Source organism: Amphibalanus amphitrite, unplaced genomic scaffold, assembly GCF_019059575.1.
Source record: "Amphibalanus amphitrite isolate SeventyFive unplaced genomic scaffold, NRLGWU_Aamphi_draft 000153F_arrow, whole genome shotgun sequence".
NCBI classification, from domain to species: domain Eukaryota; kingdom Metazoa; phylum Arthropoda; class Thecostraca; order Balanomorpha; family Balanidae; genus Amphibalanus; species Amphibalanus amphitrite.
The window spans coordinates 927,991-950,677 of NW_024881648.1; the positions used below are offsets into that span (position 1 = coordinate 927,991).

Genomic DNA, 22,687 nt, shown 5'->3' on the forward strand with positions numbered 1-22,687 from the left:
TAATGTTAAAATGCCAAAATCAAAGGGGGGCACGGTGCTCGGTGCCCTCCCCATTCCGCCGCCTATGCCTTTGGCTAGGATTGGGATCAAAGTTGAAGTGTATTGGATGATAAAAAGAATGAAAAATGACACACTCAGTATCTAGACCATGGTTAATTACATTGGTTGCCTAACTGGTAAGTGGTATCTACCCAACTTTTTATTGAATGAAATTGCCTGAATAAATGCCTTCGATGAGCATTAATTGGCCATTCACGTTGACGTAGCATTAATTCAGGGTCCAAGCTTGAAAGCACAGGGCAAGGCGCGCAGCCGCAGAGCATGTTCACACTAAGCATTTCTTATTATTTGATTGAATGTTTCTAACGAGAATTCGAGGAGAGGTAACTAGCAGAATAGCTGATGCATTGCAAGCTGATAAATATTCAAAATATTTTCACGTATTGGTATACAAAATTCACTGAACTCTAAATGACAAAATTAAACATAAGAAAGTCCCATAACCAGTTTTCGACTCAACTGCGCTAATGTTGTCGACAGATTGAAGTACTTGGGAGGTCAAAGTGTATCCGCTATTATGAACACAATCTCTTTTTTTGAATTTAAAATTGATAATTCGCTTGGATATGAGTGGAATTTGAAATGAGTTTATTCTGGAAAAAAGACGAAATGATTTCATTTTATTTGCTAATAAGAGATCAAATACATTTATACATCGAATACGAGTAACTTTTACGACAAAGTGGATGCCCAACTCTATTGCTGTTTGTGACATCTAGCGAGCAAATTAGATACTAGTAGTCCTGGTCGGACACCACGCAATTACAGTAAATAGAACCGGGGAGCGTGCGCTCGCGTCGATGGTGATGTGTGTGCATGTGTCGAAATTGAATTTAAAATGTCTAATCAGCGAGTACAGGTGAGCCTTTGGATTCGTTTTGAAGCTGAAATATTGGTGAACAATTTGGTATTATTTTTCCTTAATTTACTGTTTGGGTTGCAGTGTTTGATGCCATTGTTTCTCGTTCCCTCGTCGGTTTTGGTCTCTGTCTCAGTCTCGGTCTCGGTCTGGCTTCATTGCTGTGGCGGGCGTTGGCATGAGTTGTTCACATTTCGCTTGGCGTCGGCGAGAGATGCCGATAGGGCTTATTTGGCTGGATCCCTTCCTCATATTTCTTGAATAGTATGATGCTCAAAATTAATTAATTGTTTCTAATTGATTTAATTTTTTAACATCAGAAAATGCAAATTTTCGTTTTTTTTTTTATTTCATCAAAAATGTATCTTATCGTTCATCCTTGGCACATTCATTTCATTTATCTTCCATGAACACTTAAATATTCCGTTAAATTTCTCACTCGAGTTATTGATCTACGTGCAAATTGCCCTGAACTCCCGCCATAATGATAAGTCGGGCGGGTATATACTGCCTTGGTCGGGGCCCGGGCGTTGGTCGGGCGCAAGCTTCGTACCCCTCCACTATCGTTTGAAGAGGATACTTTCAATCATTTTCTTGCTGGATTTTAAACTGCTCATACATGGTTTTTGTTGTAAGTTTACTGTACGACAAAATATGTGAAGTTTTATCAATTATTAGCCCCATTTTCAACGTTTATTATATACTCGGTTATTTCAACGTTTATTATTATTATACTCGGTGAACGTCTGAGCTTCAAACTTCACCAAGTTGTGCTCGTATGCCGAACGGTACTTTGAGTTTGGTCGTTTCGGGTCGAACGTTGACCTCGCATTCCGTCCGCCGATAGCCCTCCACTGTATCAACATTTCCCACCCCAGCCCCAGCCCCAGCCCCGAGTCCCCGACGTTACCGTCCCCGCTCCTGACGCCTCCCCTCCGTCCCCTTCCCCACTTCCATCCCCTACCCCTATACCTTCTCCCACCCCATTCCCATCCCCACCGTTCTTGTCTCCCCTCCCCTCCTCACGTTACCCGTCCCCCCGTTCCCCGCCGCCGCGCTCCCTCCCCTCCCCTCCCTTTCCCAGTCGGCGGCCGGCGACCTTCCGCCCGCCCCACTGACTCCCCCCCCCCGCCCCGTTCGGCAGATGGTGGGCTCGTCGTGCGGCCAGCACGGCTCCTACACCTTCTACAAGGCGTTCAGCTTCGGCTGCGGCAGCGGCGGCCGGCGGCGCGTGCTGGCGCTGGGCGAGTTCTTTTTCGCGCGCCTTTGGCCGGCGGCGGCTGAGCATGTGGCAGTGGCAGAGCTGCTGGCCGTGTTCGACGACAGCGGCTGCGACGAGCGGCTCGCCTGTCTGCGGCTCTACTTCCTGCCCGAGCACACGCCCGACGGACGGCTCGACTGCCACGGAGAGGTGGGTGACGGGCGAGGGCGAGCGCGAGACGGACACACCGGGCACCCAGGGCACCGAGGGCCCGACAGACCTGACTCACACAATGGTCCTCTGAGTGTCCGCAGGCTGACCTTGACCTTTGACCTTGACCCCTGACCTGGTTACTGACCTTCAGGCCTTGAATCTGACCCCCCCAGTGATCTTTGTCCTGACTCCTGACCTTGACCTTAACCCTGATCCATGACCTTGACCTCCATGGGCCGTGACCTGACATGTTTGACCCTGGCATTGACCTCACTCAATTTCGATGGTCGGCGACTGTAACAAAGACCGGCGGTATTTTGGTTCCTGGCAGCCGTGTCTTTGTTTGGGTTATAAGCGGATGGGCACCAGTCCGGGGTCGCTGACCGTTTATTCATTTGGTTGATCTGTGACCGATCGTTGGAGATGAGTCGTTGGTCGCTGGTCGTTTGCCGTCGGTCGTTCCATTTGATCGTCGGTCAATGGCCACGCGGTCAGCGACGATCATTGGTCATTTGCTGTCGGCGTTTGACCTTTGGTCGTTTGGCGTCGGTCCTTGTCTTTCGTTGGTCGTTGATCGTTTGCCCGCGGTCATTGACCGGTCATCGGTCACTGGTCATCGGTCACTGGTGGATAGTCTTTCCTCGATCGTTCGCCGTTGATCGTTGTTCGTTGGTCTTCCGTTGGCCGTTGGTCGTTGACCGTCGGTCCTTGATCTCTCGTTGGTCGTTCGTTGTTCGTTGTTCGTTGATGGTCGGTCGGCGCGTCATTGATCCGGTCGACTCGGATGCCGTTCGCCTGAACTGATAGCGCTCGTTCCCAGCGGAGCCGACCTTCCGACCGACTGTTACCGGCCCTGTTCTCCGAAACCGGCACTGGCATGAGGTACTGCTGACATACCTGCCTTTTGATTAATGAGGGGTTACTTTTTAGATGCATACCTACCTATATCTTTGTGTTTTTTATACCATTGGCCCTTGTATTTTTTTTTTCATCGAAATTACACCTCGTAACCGTGCTAATGGATAGACAGACCGATGTGACCAATAATATGTATGTAATGTATGTATGTATTTGTAGGTATGTATGTAATTCCATTCTCGGCACAATTCATCCATGTTTCTTTGTGAAATGCTTGCACTTTTTATCGATTATCTTGCTTACAATTTAAAATGCCAGTCATATATTTTTTGTATCGTTAAATGTTTTCCCTTATCATAAATGTTTTTCATTTTTAATTTAAAATAGCTCTACGTTTTCTTGTCGTTCTAAATTATGTAGCCGTCGTTTCAAAGCGATGTCCTTTTTCAGCCACGAACGGTGCTGGGCGTAATATCGGGCGTGCCTTATGCGGTGCTGTTTGGCGGGTTCTTTATTTGGCGACTCCGTTCGGGTCTCGTTCTGGCTGAATAGTGAGGCTGTGTTGACCTATATTGGTATAGAACACTGTACGGCACTGTTAGTTTAAAAGCAGCCGTTTTTTCCTTATTTTATTTATCTGTATCGACCGGTGCGCGCCGTCGGAGCCGAGCCGGTGCGAGTTTGGCCTGCCAAGTTACGCTGTACTCGGGCAGAGGACGGGAGGCAGGGAGAGAGGGTGAGGGGAGGCCGCCGCTGAGGCAATGAGGGCCGCGCGGCTCCCCAGCCGCTCTCATTGGAAAACGGCGGACACCATGGGCTTTTTGTTAGTGAGCTTAGGGCACAGAATGGCATCTTTGCTGCTATTTATGATGACATTAAAATGCTGTTTTTATAATTTGATTGAAATTTTTCTGTCGCACACCAAAATATTTGGTGTCTATCCCTTACAGCTTGCCTTCCAGAGCCCACTGCTGACCTGGCCTCACAGAAAAATTAGCCCTTTTTACTCAGCAGCTTGCATGGCCTTCATTAGCTCGATCTTAGAAAACAATATATGATAAAAGCAGACAAGAACAAAATAAGAGATGAAGACTGCACAAATTTGTCAAGTGTCACTCCTTGTCGTGGTCGCAACAATGACTTTTCATTGAAAATTTGGAGGTCAAACTTTATGTGACGATGTCAGTGTCGGTGTCTGTGAGCAGTTTGTTGATGTCGGCAGCCAGTCTGCCAGTGTCTGTCTGTACACAGTCTGTCCTGCCCGGCGTCAGGGGCCGGTCTGGGCGACTGCAGACGTCTATCGATCCATCCCAATGTGACTGCCCCGGCCGGCGGGGTAGCTGCGCTCATTCAGCAGCTCATAACGCGCCACCACCTCTCAGAGACCGCTGGCCGCAATCTGAGCCACGGTGAGCAAATTAATTGATTACTTGATTAAAAACAATAACTATTGATAGCTATTAGCAGGCGGCAAATCTAAGGCAGCTCAAGCTGGTGATTTGGTAGGTGTATGGTGTTGAAACTGTTGGTTTCCGCTGAATCATCTCTGATCTGACGGTGCCAGGAGGCGGGATGGTTGCCAATCGCCATCGAAATGCACTCTACCTGGATGACAGCCGGAAACTCGGGTACTGTATACCGTTTTTCTAGCCCGATGGATATGAGCTATTACCGGCAATCATGGTGATCGTATCCCTCCTCGGTCCTTGGTGATCGCTCCCTCCTCTCTCGCAATAGCTCCTGCTCAGTGCATGCTAGTGTTCGCGCTAATGCGCTGAGAATGTGGTATTTTTGGGACGCCGAATCTGCGCAGCCGATTTCACGGTCAGGCTCAGCACCATAGATACGGATACGTGCGCACTGCGCAACCATGACGTCCACTGCAGGCGCCTGTAGAGCTGCAGATGTCGAACACGGGCGCCGGGCGGCGTGGGTAGAGCTGCGGATTTCCCACGATGCTCCCCCCTCCCCTCCACCACTGATAGTCCGTCGCGGATCCACCACTGACGTGAGAAAAGAGGCACCACCGAGATTCGAACTCGGGATCTCCTGTTTACTAGACAGGCGCTTTAACCAACTAAGCCATGGCGCCGATGGGTGGTCGGGCGAGCATCGTTTGAATGGGATCGTCTCGTTTGATTTGTTACCTTATGAGTGGATATCTTTATTCTTTTCTGTTGTTGATGTTCAATTTACTACTCACCAGATGCAACTAGCTATCTCCGCCGATGAGAACTGGCTGGTCCTCTCGGGCCCCCGCTATCTCCTCACAGAGCAGAGTTCTCGCCCGGCTCCCTCCGACTGGTTTCAGCTCCGGCCGCCAGGTGGCAGTTCGGTCGGTGGGACCGCGGCCCGTGTTCTGAGTGCACGGGTCGGCTGTGCGGTCGACTCGACTGTACCGACTTTTTGTGACTCTGGGCTGGTGTGGCGGTGGGGACCGGAACCGGTGGTGGCGGGGTCGGGTGGACTCCCAGCCCCGGTCTTAAAGGTCGCCAGGTCAGGTCGTGGGTCAATGTGGGGTCACACCCCGGCAGGTCAGGTGGGGTCAAACCTGGTAGTTGAGTTTACACACGAGCCGGGCGGTTCAGTTCGGTGACACCTGGCAGGTCATCTGGGATCAGACCTGGCACGTCAGGTGGAATGAGACCTGGACTCTACCTACGTGAAATTTTAGGTACACATGATTTTGGCTGAGGCAATAGACCTTAAACCAATAGCTACACGAACCAAGCGACGTGATGCTCAATTACCTATAATGCTTAAGCATTTTGAAGTTACATATGGAGCCTTGCGTGAATTCGCGCAGCGTTTATTATTTGAACGGATGGGAAAGTCCCATGCCTTTTTAATGAAATCGATTTACTTTATCCACACTGTCGATCGTCGCGTGGCGTTTGCTATTATTTATTTTTGTTTTATTTTTTCTAAGCCGCAGAATGGTCCCTGTTTTTGTTTCGGCCGTGCCGCCGCCGCTGTATGTCGTGTGTCCGGTGGTTTTGCCGTTTTTCTCCGGTTCGTCCGCCGGTGTCCCGTTCGCCGGGGTTTTCTCTATTCTCAGTGGTTCGTATTGATCGCACCGTGGTGCGCCCGTCTCCTCAGACTACCTATATTGCCTCTAACGTGCGGCGACCTCAATCGCTGAGGATGAGCAAACGTAATCAAGGCTATTTTATAGCAAATTTGACCGTTTTTTAATGCTAATAATTTTCCAAACATACGTTTTATGAATACTGGAGGTATATGAAATGAGCTTTGAGCAGGTACGGCATGACTCCGATATAAGTACTCACCCGACTGAGCAGTAATTGTACCTATTCCCTAAGTCGATGCAAGTATCAAAGTCCTAATGAGCTAAAACGACCGAAAAGCCAAGTTATTTTTCTTGGAATATCTACTTCTCAACATACCTACTTTGTATAATTTGATCCGCACACAATTTTTGACTATTCAGATTTAGATAAAACGATTGACATCCACTAACTACATATATCGGTCATTGTCACACTTGCCTTCAGATAGGTACCTGGCTCTTTCATTTGTATGAATTGGTCCAGTCAACTTCGAAAGCTGCGTTGAAATTGATGGATCTGGCGAGAATTTATGAACCCTTATGTGCAATCTCATCACGGCCCTCAGAATTGTTAATTTCAGATACAGACCGGGCTTGTAGGCTATGAACCCGGAACCGATCGATACTCAACACAGGGGCTGGAATAATGTGCCGCTGCATCAGAGGTGCAAAGTCCCTACAGTTAACGCCCGGCTTAGCTTAGATCACTGTGGAATACCAAGCTTAATGTCAGGGTGGTTGGTGTAAGAAGTATCACCGTCATTAGTGCTATAGAACCTAAAGGCCAAGGTGAAATGGCTGCTTTTAACTTTGAAAGAGGCAGGCTTTATGTTCAGTGTTTTTCAAAGTTGAACTGTATTCCAAACTTCATGTATTTTCAAAATCACTGTCGGTGCTTGTCGTCCAATAGTGCCTGTTCTAACTTATTTTGTTTTAAATGGATTTCTTCTGCCTCCTTGGCCGCGCCTGTTCCTGCAGGCTGTACTGATGTTTAACACCAGTGACGTCAGTAGTGACGTGAGTGACGTCACTGATGATATGAGGGTCGGCGTCAGCTGTCGGCCGGTCGCTGCAGGCTCTGGCGGTGACGCTGGGCCGATATTGTCAGAGGGTATCGATCGTTCAGTGTTCAGTAGGAGGGCCCCGTTAGGGGACAGGGAAGGGATGGAGGGGTAATATTACACGGGGAGGGAAGGGGGACGGTAACGAGGATAACCTGGTCTGAGTGCAGTATTTTCTGGTTACCTATGTTTTTATATTAAGTTAAGATATTACCTACTGCAGAAGCATTTCATGATTTGCTAAGTTGCTGCTAAGCCTAGACATTCTCAGAAGCTCTTGAAGTCTCTGAACAGGTCAGAAAATAACATATTTTCTTGTTGTTGACAATGTCTATTGAAATTAATGGCACGTCTTTTAAAAACAGGTAAATGGAACTTTTTTGCGGTGTTGGCTTCACTTGCATACTTCTATTCCTTCATTACAATTGCATGGTTTAACCTTTGTGCCCCTCTGTTGGATTTTTATCTGCCTCCAGCCATATCTAATCTGTATTTGAACATCACTGAACTATCGCTGACCGGTCACACACGTATAGCAGCTATCAGATATCCAATATCAGATGGGGTATGAGGAGGGGAAGAGTGGTGTCCTGCTGGAGTAAAAGATCAGAGGAGGGGCATCCAGCTGGGTAAGGTGGCCCCGCAGGCGGGCAGAGGAGTGAGACAGTAGCTCCTGCTGTACTGAGGTCACTCCCGAGTCCCAAGTGTCCCGGGGCTGGCATATGAGTGTTTCGGCGGAGTGAGGTCACTGAGTGCCCGGGGGGCGGGGTCAGGGATCACTGCCCCGCTGTTTTGAGGTCGTCCCCTGAGTGCCTTGAATAGTGTCAGGGATGAGTTCTCCGGCTGTTTTGAGGCTGCCCCCTGAGTGCCCCAGGAGCCTCAGAAGTTTCCGCTGTTCTGAGGCCTCCCCCTGAGTGCCCGGGGCGTCAGAGAGCCTCCCACTGTTCGATCGATCCCGCCCGTACAACATGGCAGCACAGCAGCACCGGGTCGGGTCGGACGGTAGCACAGCAGCACCGGGTCGGGTCGGGTCGGCAGTAGAGATTGCAATCCCGGGATCGGGATCCCGGGATCCCGGCGGGATTTTAATCCCGATCCCGATCCCGAAATTCCACCAATCCCGGGATCCCGAAAAGAATCAATTTTTCACCTTAAAAAGAATGCAGCCGCTGCACGAGTCTTGTTTACACTGTTTATGGTGCTGCGTGACATAAAGAAGATAAACTATTTAGCTGGCACCCCGTATTGGCCGTCGACAATCGACCGTGTTGGTAGCTCTCGGGTATCACCCACAGCGGTCAAGCCGCTTAAATACGTACGAAAAAGGGTCCCGAACGCCAAAAAAAATTGCAGCATCAGCGCTGCAACATCTTTATCAGGATCACAGATCGTTCAGCGATTCTGACTTGCCCGTCCGTGGCCGGAACAAAGGAGGTCATCAAGACAGTCTTTGATCTCTTTTCGCAGAAACATGTCACAGATGTCACGCAAGTGACGGCAGAGCTCACTGATTCAGACGTTGAAGACGGTAGAGTGGAGCTCTCCCAGTCAGTGACTCTGCTCTCAAAGCAACTTTCGAGCAAATTCTGAGAGACATTAATGATGAAAGCGGAACCGGAAGGAGGTAAAGTGACCAAGCGACGTTTTGAAAACATTTTGAAATAGGGAGCTGCCAAAGTTGGCGTACACTGGTTGCGAGTTTTTAAGTAGACAGATCTACCAGCATGGCAATGGCTTAAAACTGTCGCGCTAACTACGAGTAGCGTAGAGGAAGAGTGAATGAGGCGTGGATGTGCTGGAACCCGTCTAGTAAACGTACTGGTCGACGCACAGTTTTATGAAGGCCAATTGGGAGTAAATGCTAATGCTAATCAAATCAAAACGTTTTATTCGCAAATTCAATCGTTTTAAATGCAAATGACATGGTCTAAGGATGGCTTTTGGTTGCCTCTTTGTTTGTGGTAAGCTAAAAGACGCAAACTATGTCAGTAGGAAATCACTCTTACGACATTTAGTGACAAGACCGGGATCCCGGGATCCCGGGATCCCGAAATAAAAACTTTCGGGATCCCGGGATTGGTAAAACGTTCCGGGATTGCAATCTCTAGTCGGCAGCACAGCAGCACCGGGTCGGACGGGTGAAGTGAATACAGGGCAACTCTCATTGAATGATAGTTTTTTTTTTATAGTTTTCATGCGGCATTAGTTATCATTTGTTATTTATTTGCTGGTAGCCGCTCGTTGCTGTTGTTGCTTTTTGCTGTTGTTTTAGGTTTGGTTTTGTTTACGGTCATTTTGTTATGCTGCACTATCAATTTTTCGTTTTTTCTTTGAAGAAGTCGTGAATTGAATTTCTTTGAGCGAGATGCAAGAAACTTTATGTGTACTTGCCACAGTACTAACATGAGAGCAATGCAAATATAATGGAACATTCATCACGGGATCAATGAAAGAATTAAAATCAAATGAGTTGTTTAATAATGCGTAAATGGCTTCTCAATCTACGGAGACGGAAGAGAATATCAGAAGGATTGTGATGCAGATGGAAAAGGTCCTAGGTAAAGGTAGGTATTGATTTTCATATTGAATGTGTAGCTGAAACGTGAAATCATGCATGTTTCCAGCCGGTGCCCCCTAGGCTGTTCACTCCCTCATGACAGGGCTGCCGCCTGGTGGCTTTGTTCCTCTCAGTTGGCCCGTCACCCCTGTCCGGGAGGTTGTAACCCCCGCCACTGCATGTGGTGTTCCCCTCCCTTTCTGCCAGGGGGGGGGGGGGGAGGGGCGGTCGGTGAGCAGCGGCCTTCAGAGGAGGCCGGCCGGCCGGCTGGCAGCGGGCCAGTCCGTCATCCCTGCCTGAATCCAACAGATTCTGTGTGGAAAGCTTCTTCTTGTGCCGATCCATGTGTTTCCGCGACCTATAACATACGTCATTTGACTCGTGACCCATGACCTGTGACCTTTGACTCGCTATCCCGACTCATGCAATTTGAAATCGTAACCTTTTATTCGTGACCTTTGTTGACCCGTGACATTTCGCTGGTGACCTTTTGCCGATGACCTTTGATCCGTGCCTCCCTTTGCCCTCTGACTATGGTGTTCCTCTATTCCGTCATCCTCTGACCACTCACCCTCTCAATTTCACCCTCTGCCATCGGACTCTCTGACCTCTCACCCCCTGACCTCTAACCTCTGACCACTCCGCAGGACGAGATCCTGGCGGTGGAGGAGCGGCTGACGGTGCGGCTGGAGGAGCTGGTGGACGTGGTGGTGCGCCCGCCGCGATGGACCGCCGGATGGTACGCCGGCGCCGCGCACGACCCCAGCGCGCCGCCGGCCACCTTCTGCTCCTCAGGAGTGGCGGCCGCCTCCGGCCGACTGCGGCTGGCAGACGTGGACAGGGCCAAACGGGAGATGGGTGAGATACAGGGCTAGACACAGGGGCACACGGGGCCCAACGGGCGCTGGGTGAAAAGAGCAGAACTAGACAAGGGCGGGGGGGGGGGGGGAGAAACAATGGGGGCATTGGCGCGCTGGAAAAAGAAACGGAGGAAATACAAGGGCGTTGGTTGAGAAATAGTAGGGACACAGGAGTGCTGGGGGGCGGGGGGGGGGGGCTCCGGGATCTCGGTGAGATGCAGAAACAGACAGGAAGTTGCTCGGACGTTCTTCGAGCCGCACATAGCTGTACGCTCTAGAGCTGCTGTTACTGACAGGTGGATCTCGGCGCTATCACCCCCTCTTCAGCGACTGACCTGACCTCTGTGTCACGCTCCTGCTCCAGCGACTGACCTGACCTCTGTGTTACGGCCCTGTCCCGGCAACTGACCTGACCTCTGTGTTTCGCTCCAGGTGACACGGTCGCTGCCGAGGAGCCATGTGCTCTGATACTCAGCTACGACCAATACTGCCGCGCCAGGGGAGTCATGAAGAGGTACAGTCGTGTACAGGTTGATGGTCCCCTACTCTTTATCCACCGGGTTCCTATGGCTCAGCATTGGCAGCAGCCGCCTGGTACCGGTAGGCTGTGCCGCATGACCCGAAAGTTATGCGGCACAGTCTACCCACGCCGTTTGACATCGGCTCGGGTCGCCGGGTGGAGCGCTTTGTAGACCAGCTGTTGCGTCAGACCAGCGCGGGGGGGGGGGAGGGGCTCGTCTCAGTGGTTGGCGTGGGCTGGCGAGTGGTTTGGGGCGTGTTGGTGGACCATGGGGGCTGGTCGGGTGTGTGTGGTCACTTCTATTGCACATTTTGCGTCGTTAACAACTGCATTCCTGTTTTTGATAAGCACAATGCACGGAAGACCCAGCGAATATAATTTACTTTACTTGTGCACTGTGCAAAACGTGATTTGGCACGGTATCGAGGCAACCATAGATCTTGTGCCTAATACCTATGCATAATATTTAGGCAATACGTTTATGAAAACGGTAGATTGATGCTGGATGTCAATTCTTATGGTAAATGTCGGCACGTATTAGATGAATGAATCAATCAAACAAACAATCAATCGACATGTATAAAACCGTATAAATGGCTCGCAACCACTAATAGCAATCAAACCATCCTAACTCGGAAAAGCAGCCGGAGCCCTGATGAGGCTCGAACCGGGACTCCACGCTGTAAATTTTGCCTATGATCCATCATCATTTCACCAAGCTAGAGTGACCGGCATCCGAACGCACAAAAGCATTAATTGACTTTGCCGCCGACCTCCCGGCCCCGCCGCCCGCCCGGCCAGACTTTGCCCCGGCCAGAGCCACCATCCGGTGTAGCTCAGCGTAGGAGTGCTCGACCGTCAAACTGACCGGTAGTGAGGGGCCCGGTTCGAAACGCTTCGGATGCTGGATGTTTATTTCTCGGTGGGAGGCTTTGCGTTTAGTCTACTTTTCAGAAAGATCATTTGGCGACTGACCTGTTTTCTTTCTTTGCTGCAATTCATGAGGAGACCGTATGCACCCTTACCTATCCTTCCGCACCCCACTTGGAAGATGGGTGGTTGACCCCCCCCCATGGGTTTTGTGAATATCTCTAAAACGAATTTTTGGAGGGGGATGCCATCGGTTCTATGCGACAAGTGACCACACACGCCCAGCCCCAGGTCCGCTCACTCCCTCCCCACATCACCCCATCCCCACACCACACTCCAGCCCGCCTCATCCACCGAGCCGAGCCATGAGCCTCAGCGCCCCGGGGCGCGACCTGTCAGCGAACCGGCGGGGACGCGGGCCGGCGGTTGCGTGCGCCGCGGGGGCAGGGGCGCGTCCAGGCGTCGGGGACATCGAGGCGGCGCGAGCTGGCGCCGCCACAGCGACACTGGACCAGACCTGATAATTGGACACCTCAACATTCAGTCGTTGAAGCTCAAACTGCCTGATCTGCGAGACGACATTCATAGAGTTCACGGATTTGATATATTGTCACTGTTATTATGTAACAGTGTTCGCTGACAGGTCGCGCCCCGGGGCGCTGAGGCTCGTTATGGCTCGGCTCGGTGGATGAGGCGGGCTGGAGTGTGGTGTGGGGAGGGGGTGATATGGGTAGGGAGTGAGCGGACCTGGGGCTGGGCGTGTGTGGTCATTTGTCGCATAGAACCGATCGTATCCCCCCTCCAAAAATTCGTTTTAGAGATATTCACAAAACCCATGGGGGGTCAACCACCCATCTCCCAAGTGGGGTGCGGAAGGACAGGTAAGGGTGCATACGGTCTCCTCGTGAATTGCAGCAAAGAAAGAAAACAGGTCAGTCACCAAATGATCTTTCTGAAAAATGGACTAAACGCAAAGCCTCCCACCGAGAAATAAACATCCAGCATCCGAAGTGTTTCGAACCGGGCCCCTCACTACCGGTCAGTTTCACAGTCGAGCACTCCTACGCTGAGCTACACCGGATGGTGGCTATGGCCGGGGCAAAGTCTGGTCGGGCGGGCGGCAGGGCCGGGAGGTCGGCGGCAAAGTCAATTAATTTTTTGTGGGTTCGGGTGCCGGTCACTCTAGCTTGGTGGAATGATGATGGATCATTGGCAAAATTTACAGCGTGGAGTCCCGGTTCCAGTCTCATCAGGGCTCCGGCTGCTTTTCGGAGTTAGGATGGTTTGCTTGAGCTATAAGTGGTTGCGAGCCATTTATACGGTTTTATACATGTCGGTTAATTGTTTGTTTGATTGATTGATTCATTCATTCATTTAATACGTGCCGACATTTAGCATACGAATTGACATCCAGCATCAATCTACCGCTTTCATAAACATATTGCCTAAATATCATGCATATTGCATAGGCACAAGACCTATGGTTGCCTCGATACCGTGCCAAATCACGTTTTGCACAATGCACAAGTAAAGTAAATTATATTCGCTGGGTCTTCCGTGCATTGTGCTTATCAAACACAGGAATGCAATTGTTAAGCGACGCAAAATGTGCAGTGCAGGTCCAGGAAGTGACCACACACACCCGACCAGCCCCAATGGTCCACCAACACGCCCCACACCACTCGCCAGCCCACGCCAACCACTGAGACGAGCCCCTCCCCCCGCGCTGGTCTGACGCAACACCTGGTCTACAAAGCCCTGGCCACCCGGCGACCCGAGCCGATGTCAAACGGCTTGGGTAGACTGTGCCGCATAACTTTCGGGTCATGCGGCACAGCCTACCGGTACCAGGCGGCTGCTGCCAATGCTGAGCCATAGGAACCCGTTGGATAAAGAGTAGGGGACCATCAACCTGTACACGACTGTACGCACCAGAGACGTTCGAACTATGTGGAGAAAATGTTACACATCTTCCCTACTAACCAGCATCCAGCCTTCATTTTCCTGGCCGCATTTTTAGCAGGTCTGAGTATATATCTATGGCTGGTCAGTCAATTCCAGATATACCGTTACACCTTGCCTGAGTGTACTTGTGCCTACCCCTGCCTACAGACTGGAGTAGGTTACTCCTCTGGCGTACCGTTACACCCGTGGCTCAGTGTACATCTACCCCTGTCCACAGGCTGGAGTCGGTCAGTCCCCAGGTGTACCGTCACGCCCTGGTTCGGGCGCTGGGTGGTCTCCAGATCCCCAGCCGGAACACACGCCTGCTCTACTGCCGAGACCAGTTCGAATACCCTGAGCTCGACTGTCACGAGATCTTCTGCAACCACCTCGGTGAGAGACACCAAAGAACGCCGCCCACACGCCGCTTTTCGACGCCCAACGCCGTTTGGGTGTTTGCTTATTTTGTTTTATGTATGGGCGAATCCTCCTGCCTATAGCATGTTGGCCTCCGGTAGATTGTTCTTTGATTTACGGGTGCACGGTAACGTTAGCTGCAATGTGTGAGACGCCGTGCCCTTGCTGGTCGCATGACTCATTGTTTGACGCTCTATGCCTTTGCAGCGCCAAAGATGAAGGGCCGCACCAAGAAGAAGGCCCGCAGTGAGGACTCGCCGCCCAGTTCCGAATCTACCTCCGATACCGACAACGGGCTGCCGTACCGACTGGCGCCGGCTCAGGTCAGACTTTGCGGGAAAGCGGTCGGGGTGCCCGGCTCAGGTCAGAGAGGCTGGAGAGACTAATCGGCTCAGGTCAGACTGTTAGAAACTTCTGGCCGGTTCAGGTCAGAATGCTCCTAAGAGATATAAGGGCTTTGGTCACATTGTTTGCAGGAGCTGCGCCTCTCTCGCTGTGTTCAGGTACGATTGTCCACTGTCCCCCTATGATAACCGCTGACACCCGCCCTCTGACTTCCCTCCCCGTGTCCAGGTGCGGCTGCCTGTGGGGGCGTCCGGTCGCGGCCCGGGCCGGCCGACGCTGATGCGCGGCCTCACGCCCAACCCCAAGCCGCTGTACCAGCTGAAGTCGTACCGCTGGGGTGAGAAGGAGTTTCTGCAGCGTCTGGGACAGGTGCTGCGGCAGGGCGGACACACTCCGAACCTGGGACGGCTGCCCAACCTCGGACTCCAGAACGGTCAGTAGCTGCTGGGACGAGATTATAACACGGCAAATCGCTTCAGAAATACGATGTAAGGTACGACTTAAGAACCGATAGAGCCAACTTTGGGACTTGTAAAACGTGCCTTCTGGACGTCAGGGCCACGGTATAGCCACTTCAGTCCGTGCAGTCGGTTGTTCAGTTCACAGTAATTCTCCTTAATTCTGAGCCCCGGAGCTCTGGGCTCTAGGTGGCCGCTCTGACGCCTATCTCTCTCCGTCCGGCAGTGAACCTGTACCAGTTTTACCGGCGCGTTCAGGAGCTCGGTGGCTACCAGTCTGTGTGCTCGGTGCGCCTCTGGAAGCGGATCTATCAGGAGCTGGGTGGAAATCCTCAGAACGCCACCGGCGTCACCCACTGCAGGCGGCTGTTTGAGAGGTGCGAGTCTGCATGGCCGCTGCATGTGTATAGTTGTTTGGGGGATATGACTGAGGCTGCTACAGACCGCTGTCGAGGAATTGTATGTCTACTCTGTACTGCTATTACTGCTGTTTGAGGGATCAGTGTCTGCAGTGATGCAGTCAGACCCTCCACTGCCCGTACTGACAAGCAGTCAGACCCTCCACTGCCCGTACTGACAACTGTCTGTAGCCGCATCTCTTGCGTCTCTGTGGTGACTGAGTTTGCTGTACGTGCTGCCCTCTTCTAACCACTCTCTCCCTCCGTCTGCTCCCTCCCGCAGGCTGCTGCTGCCGTTCGAGCGCTACGACCGCGGCCAGACGCTGCCCCTGCCGCCGTGGGCCGACCCGGGACACATCCTGGACGGCGCGCCGCCGGCGCTGACCCGCCGGCCGCAGCAGCGGCGCACCTACTCGTCCGCGGAGGCGGCGCGCCGGCCGGCCACCAGCGCGCTGGGCGCGGCCATGCTGTCAGCGCTGGCCGAGTCGCGGCCCTCCATCACCATCACGCCGCTGCCGCCGTCGGCGCCGGCGCAGCCCGTGCCGTCCGAGCCCAGCTCACCGGATATCGAGGTGATCGACCTGACGTCGGGTGAGGAGGGGGCGCCGGCCGCGCCGCTGCTCAAACCCACCCGGATCGGCTCCATCACCATCACACCGGTGGGCAAGGCGGCGCCGGCGGCGGCGGCGGCCCCGCTGAGCTCCGTGGAGCAGCTGATGGCGCTGCACATGGCCAGCACCTCCCTGCCGCCGCAGATGCTCCAGTACATGGCCGGGCTGCCGGCGGGCGGCGGCGGCGGCGGCGGGGGGAAGACGGCGGGCCTGGAGCAGCTGCAGCGGGCCCAGCAGCAGGTGGCGCTGCAGAGTCTCATGGCGCAACGCATGTCCATGATGCCCAGTATGCCGGGAATGAGCCGGGAACAGGCGCAGGCCAATGTGGAGGCGTACCGTAGGATGCTGCAGAGCAACTTCAACAAGTCGTGAGACCGGCCGCGGCGCGCCCCTGGCGGCGGGCGGTGGAACGATTAGTGTCGGCCGCCGCCGGCCCTGTCGCTGTGGTCGCACTCGGTCCACGGCTGCTCGATTCAGTACGAGCGGAGCCGGTGGCTGGAGAGACCCGACTCAGCGGCCTTACGGGCAGCTGAAATACTCCGACATCCTGCACAGCCAGCGATGTAACACATTCAGGACTCGTCAGCGCTGAGGCCGACGTGAAACAAGTACAAAGGTGTGGACCTGTGACCAGATTACCACAGGCGTGGACCTGTGACCACCGACCCGCGGTGTGCCGGGCCGGGTCCGCGGCGGGCGGTCCCGCGGGGTCCAACCCCGGCCGCCCGGTCTCCGCCGCCGTCTGAGACTCCGTGGGACTCTGGGTGAGTGTTCTGTCGCCGGGCGCAGTGCGGCGATGGTGTGGTGTGTGCCGTGTGAGGTCTGCCCCTCGGGGAGAGTTTGTGGAGGGCTGGGTCGCCGCGGACCACTCTCTGAGGGCGCTGGTGGGTGTGGTGGAGCGGTGTTTAGAAAGTGGCTACGTCCAGGGGTAAATGCGGCGCAGGGACCGTGTGGCTACTCCTGTAGGAGGAGCGTCCCGCGGTGGAAATTGGGTGAATGGAACTGGCGTGTGGATGACTGGAGGTGCGTCGAGGACAGTTACAGGGGACTGGCTCGAACGTGGATATCAGACGACCCCTGGCATTGAGATGTTCCCGCCACTGAGAGGCTATAGCGACTGTCTAGGAAACTACCGCTCCAGTGCAGTGGCAGCTCTGTCACTGAATATCAGAGGAGCGGCTTCGACTGCCTCGGGGCCGGCGTGGCACTCACTGGAGTCCGCTACCTGCCAGCAGCGCCAACTCAGGCCAGTCGTTATGTTTTGTTACTCGCCTCACTGGCTCGTGTTTGGCGCGTGCCGCTCGGGCGAACGAACAAACCTCGACGCATTTGTATGACATGTTTAGTTTAGTTTAGTGGTATGCCATTCCGAATCTGCCATGGAACGAGAGTGAAAGCAAGTGGTTCAGCGTGTGGGAGTGAGTGATTGAGTGACTAGTGAGTGACTGAGTGAGGGGCGGCACGAGCCCATAACTATCACGAGTCCAGAGTTAAGTCGCCTCCGTGTCCTCAGTTACGCCGGCCGTGTGTCCGGGATCCTGCCTGTGTCCGGGACCCTGCCTGTTTCCGGGATCCTGTCTGTTTCCGGATGTGTCCGGACTGTCGGTCCTGTGTCCGGAGTTTTGTTTGTGTCCGGAGCAGCGGCGAGCGGCCGGCCGCAGCGGTGTGGATCATCTGAGCGCTCATCACATCCTGGGGTCGTCTTTCATCCTCACGCTCGCAGCCCGGTCGGAGTCTTGTACAAAATACAGAGAGATGAACCCGAGCCGGACTGTACTCACGGGTACAGCGTCGGCAAACGGTGGACGGGCAGCGGGAGTGGTGCTCTTATTGGGGTGACCGTCACCAGTCCGAACGTCGGGGATCGTCAGTCGACCTTTGTACGATACGTGCCTTCCGTTCTGGAACACTTGGGTATGCCCTTAGCGTCATTGTAGACTTTTGATCCACATCTGGGAAATTGTTATTCGGGAAACTCTCCTCGCAAAGATTAAAGCTCCAAAAGACGAACAAACGTCCGTTTGAAGTTGCTAATAGTGTATTGTTGACTACTGAATGCACCGTTCCGCGGTAGCTGAGGCCAGGCTGCCGCTGTTTGTGTACACACTGGGCATTGGACGTTGCTCTTTGACGTTGAGACATGGCTCTGTGCCGTGCGAGGTGAGATGGTAGGCTTCCTCATCACTACTCGGCGAGTAATGGTAGGAATGCTGGGGACGGGATATGACAACATCAGCATAAAAATCTGATGCTTCAGAAAGAGGCGTCGTGAAAACTAAGGAAACATATTATTAGGCATAGTGATGAACAGTTCCGTACAGGCTCCTCAGTGTCCTGTTCACCGTCAAAGAAATAAGAAGTCATGCGTTGCAGCATCCCACATTCCACAAGCGTAACACGCAGATATACCTATCTATTGGCTGGAATTGGAACTAACAAGAGGTCGTGCGGCACAGCATCCCATGGCGTAACACGCAGAGACATCTATTGGCTGTAATCGTAATTAGAAGCCATGCGGCACAGCATCACGCAGGCGCAACACCCAGAGACATCTACTGGCTGTAATCGTAACTAGACGCAATGCGGCACAGCATCACGCAGGCGCAACACGCAGAGACATCTATTGGCTGTAGTTGCAACTAGAAGCAATGCGGCACAGCATCACACAGGCGTTATTGGTGCTAGGGATAACTAGCGTCGCTAGCGTCAAACGAGCTGTGCTTTTGCGGGCCACTATCGCTCGATCGCAGCTAATAAAACTATGTAGAACTAGGTATGATCACGTTACTACTGTGATAACTGAACATGGAGGAACTTTTGATTAATAGGAAAGGTTTCTTAGCACACTGTCGACATCGGCTATTTCTATATTTTTCTCCTGAACATATTACTAAGGTAAAATGAGCCAAAAGGCTTATAAGCATTCTTCTGCGTCGAAACCGCGGCCTATTTGAATAGTTAATGGGTTTTATGAGAGTCACACTCACGTCTCTACTATCGCATATAAAATACCCTCTAAAAGGTATTGCTCTCAGTAGCTGCAATATACATAATACATACCTGAGCCGTTCTATATTTGATTTCTTTCAGTACCCGGTTCGGTCTCAGTAGCTCCGCTCCTCGCTCCCCGCCGCCGGTCTATAGGTTGTTTTCCATTTGCCGGCGAACGGCGAGCGTATCGTATCTCTCCTCGAGCAGTGCGACCCTCCGATACGAGGGCTTTCGACGGCGCCTGAGGTAGCCATCTGGCCCCGCGACGAGCTGGCTCCTCGGGCCAATGTGGGATCAGTGGTGGTCGGGAGTTTGTCCACGGTCTAACTTTGGCCACCACTTGACCCGGCGGCCGGTTGTGGCCCCATCTGCGCAGGAAATGTGGGCAGAATGAGGACGGCCAATGGCGGGGCGGACAGCCCGGAATAGAGGAGAGAGGCAGGAGATTAACAGAGGGACTGAGAGAGAGAGAGAGAGAGAGAGAGAGAGAGAGAGAGAGAGAGAGAGAGAGAGAGAGAGAGAGAGAGAGAGAGAGAGAGAGAGAGAGAGAGAGAGAGAGAGAGAGAGAGAGAGGAGAGAGAGAGAGAGAGAGAGAGAGAGAGAGAGAGAGAGAGAGAGAGAGAGAGAGAGAGAGAGAGAGAGAGAGAGAGAGAGAGAGAGAGAGAGAGAGAGAGAGAGAGAGAGAGAGAGAGAGAGAGAGAGAGAGAGAGAGAGAGAGAGAGAGAGAGAGAGAGAGAGAGAGAGAGAGAGAGAGAGAGAGAGAGAGAGAGAGAGAGAGAGAGAGAGAGAGAGAGAGAGAGAGAGAGAGAGAGAGAGAGAGAGAGAGAGAGAGAGAGAGAGAGAGAGAGAGAGAGAGAGAATCCTTTTTAAGTTTCAACGCCAAAGAAATAAACCACTAACACTTTCTTTGCTCTCCAAGCTTTTCTGATGAGAGGCAAGCTCGATTTGCTAGAAATTGAAGTAAACATATTTACGGGGCGTATTCTTATAACTTTACACCTTCGAGTGAATTTAGCAACGATGATATTTAGCTCTCCCCAACGACAATCATTACTATACCCAAATGGACAGAAAGGTAGAAGGATGGGTCCTACAGATAAATTAATCAGGGCAGTGTATCCTCTTGAAGATCTAATTTCCCGCCTCGCTTGTAGCTCTGCTCTACCTCATTAATAACAAGCCACTTACCGGAGCGGTGGAAATTAAAATGTGAAGGCAGAATCCAGAAATAATTCAATGCCTAAGCCTCTTGACGTTCAACCGAAAGTTTGTAAATGCCTACGAAAACAACCTCTCTCGCTTCAAACGACAAAAATGAAGCTTTCTTTTGAACTTTTTGAACAAGCATTTAAAACAGATGAGATGACCGTAATGTTGTATTTATCATTTAAACCTTTCTAATTTAGAAACCAATATTTATCTATTGGAATGTCAAAAGAAGTTCCTATATTATCGCCCTGCCCCTGTACGATTTCATCTGTGATGTGACCTTTAGGCGCAGTTATTAAAACAAACCACAACGTTAAACGTCTTTCTTTTAGGAGCTACGGAGGGTAAAGTACACCACATATTGCTGCCTGAAACGGAAATAGAGAAGAGGATGTCTGAAGGCCCTTGTTGGTTAGAGAAACTCAATGGAAACTTCCAGATGAAAGTTGTATTCCTGCAAAATGATCCATTAAATTGGCAATTCAACATATAACTACATACTTCTGTTAAGTATCCAATGGAATTTTTAGACAATCTACTTAGCTCCATCTTAGGACTGTGGTACACCACAGTAACTGAGGTAACTGAGCCCCAACCTGGTGTGGAGCTGCAGTGTGCCGAGGTGGCCGTGTTATTTTTTTTCTCGTGGAATCCCGAGGAATCTCGTGTTATAGATCGGCGGGTGTCTGAGACCCGTGATTGCTCCGGGCGGCCGTGGTGACCAAGTTGGCGCTCCGGGCTCCGCGGTGCGACAGGCCATCTGTCCAATTCCGCCAGGAGCGGATACTATCACGGAGGACTCAGCCAGCTACGGGTCTCCGGAGTTGAGAGCTAATCTGCCCGCCGGCCTGGCAGTGAGCGCCGCGCTCCGGGGCGGTGACACAAGGCAGTCAGAGACGTCCAACTTCAGTCCGGATAATCTCTCCGCCTCGTCACCAGCTGAGAATCCACTGTACGGCAGCGGAATTAGATTACAGGGCCTCTCGCCACACCGCGCATTAACTCTTTGGCTGCATGAGCCGCGCGCAATCCTGTAGCCGCCGGCGGACGACCGCCCTGGGACCTGACCGCCACTGCACTGCCGGGAGCCTGTCATCCAGAGGGCTCACCGCAGCGAGCCGCGGAAAGTCGCCGTCAGTGACGACCCCCGCGGGCCGTCCCGGGCGCAATGCTGTGACAGAGCCGTCTGCCGGCTGATCTGAACTCCACCCACCTCAGACACGGAGGTCGGTCACCAATGGAGGTGACAGGAAAATGTGTGCCCTGGGGCCCACAGCTGACACTGTTGGGACGGTCAGGCACGCCCCCCGTTCCCGATCCGTCTCTCTCGCTGTCGGACCGACTCGTTGCTCTCTCTCCGTGTCTGGGTCGACACGGAAGCGTGCTCTGTGTCGGTTGCGTGACGGCGTCGACGATCGATGCTCCATTGTCTGACCCCTGATGGCGTCGGCTCCGGGGCTGAGACAGCAGCCGGGCAGTCGGTCAGACCGGGAGAGCTGCCGGGCTGAGACAGCAGCCGGGCTGGTCAGATTGGCAGAGCTGCCGGGGCTGAGACAGCAGCCGGGCCGCCGGTCGAGCTGCCGGGGCTGAGACAGCAGCCGGCCGCCGTTCAGACCGGGATAGCTGCCGGGGCTGAGACAGCAGCCGGGCCGCCGGTCGAGCTGCCGGGGCTGAGACAGCAGCCGGTCTGGTCAGATTGGCAGAGCTGCCGGGCTGAGACAGCAGCCGGGCCGCCGGTCGAGCTGCCGGGGGCTGAGACAGCAGCCGGCCGCCGGTCAGACCGGGAGAGCTGCCGGGGCTGAGACAGCAGCCGGGCCGCCGGTCTGAGCTGCCGGGCTGAGACAGCAGCCGGGCTGGTCTGACCGGGAGAGCTGCCGGGGCTGAGACAGCGCCGGGCCGCCGTGTCGAGCTGCCGGTGGCTGATACAGCAGCCGGGCCGCCGGTCAGACCGGAGAAGCTGCCGGGCTGAGACAGCTGCCGGCCGGCGGTCAGACCGGGAGAGCTGCCGGGCTGAGACAGCAGCCGGCCGGCGTCAGACCGGAAGAGCTGCCGGGGGCTGAGACAGCAGCCGCCGCCGGTCAGACCGGGAGAGCTGCCGGGCTGAGACAGCAGCCGTCCGCCGGTCAGACCGGGAGAGCTGCCGGGGCTGAGACAGCAGCCGGCCGCCGGTCGAGCTGCCGTTGGC

The 22,687-nt window shown here is 53.3% G+C and overlaps 1 protein-coding gene and 1 non-coding gene across 3 annotated transcripts; one reads left to right on the plus strand and one right to left on the minus strand.

Moving 5' to 3' along the window:
• Positions 1 to 715: 715 nt before the first annotated feature.
• On the plus strand, positions 716 to 18,067 carry LOC122383071 (AT-rich interactive domain-containing protein 5B-like). 2 transcript variants are annotated; one of them, XM_043369178.1, is made up of 10 exons: positions 716 to 919; positions 2,064 to 2,330; positions 10,527 to 10,737; positions 11,172 to 11,253; positions 14,312 to 14,466; positions 14,698 to 14,813; positions 15,064 to 15,268; positions 15,520 to 15,670; positions 15,975 to 16,139; positions 16,302 to 18,067. In XM_043369178.1, exons 1-10 carry the CDS (start codon positions 899 to 901, stop codon positions 16,672 to 16,674), a joined length of 1,746 nt encoding a protein of 581 aa, XP_043225113.1. In that variant the 5' UTR covers positions 716 to 898; the 3' UTR covers positions 16,675 to 18,067. The 2 variants fall into 2 exon arrangements, with proteins under 2 accessions (XP_043225113.1, XP_043225111.1); XM_043369176.1 differs by having other exon boundaries at positions 15,975 to 18,067.
• Positions 5,210 to 5,283, minus strand: Trnat-agu. The gene has a single exon. It is a non-coding gene; the product is annotated as a tRNA-Thr (tRNA).
• Positions 18,068 to 22,687: the final 4,620 nt, after the last annotated feature.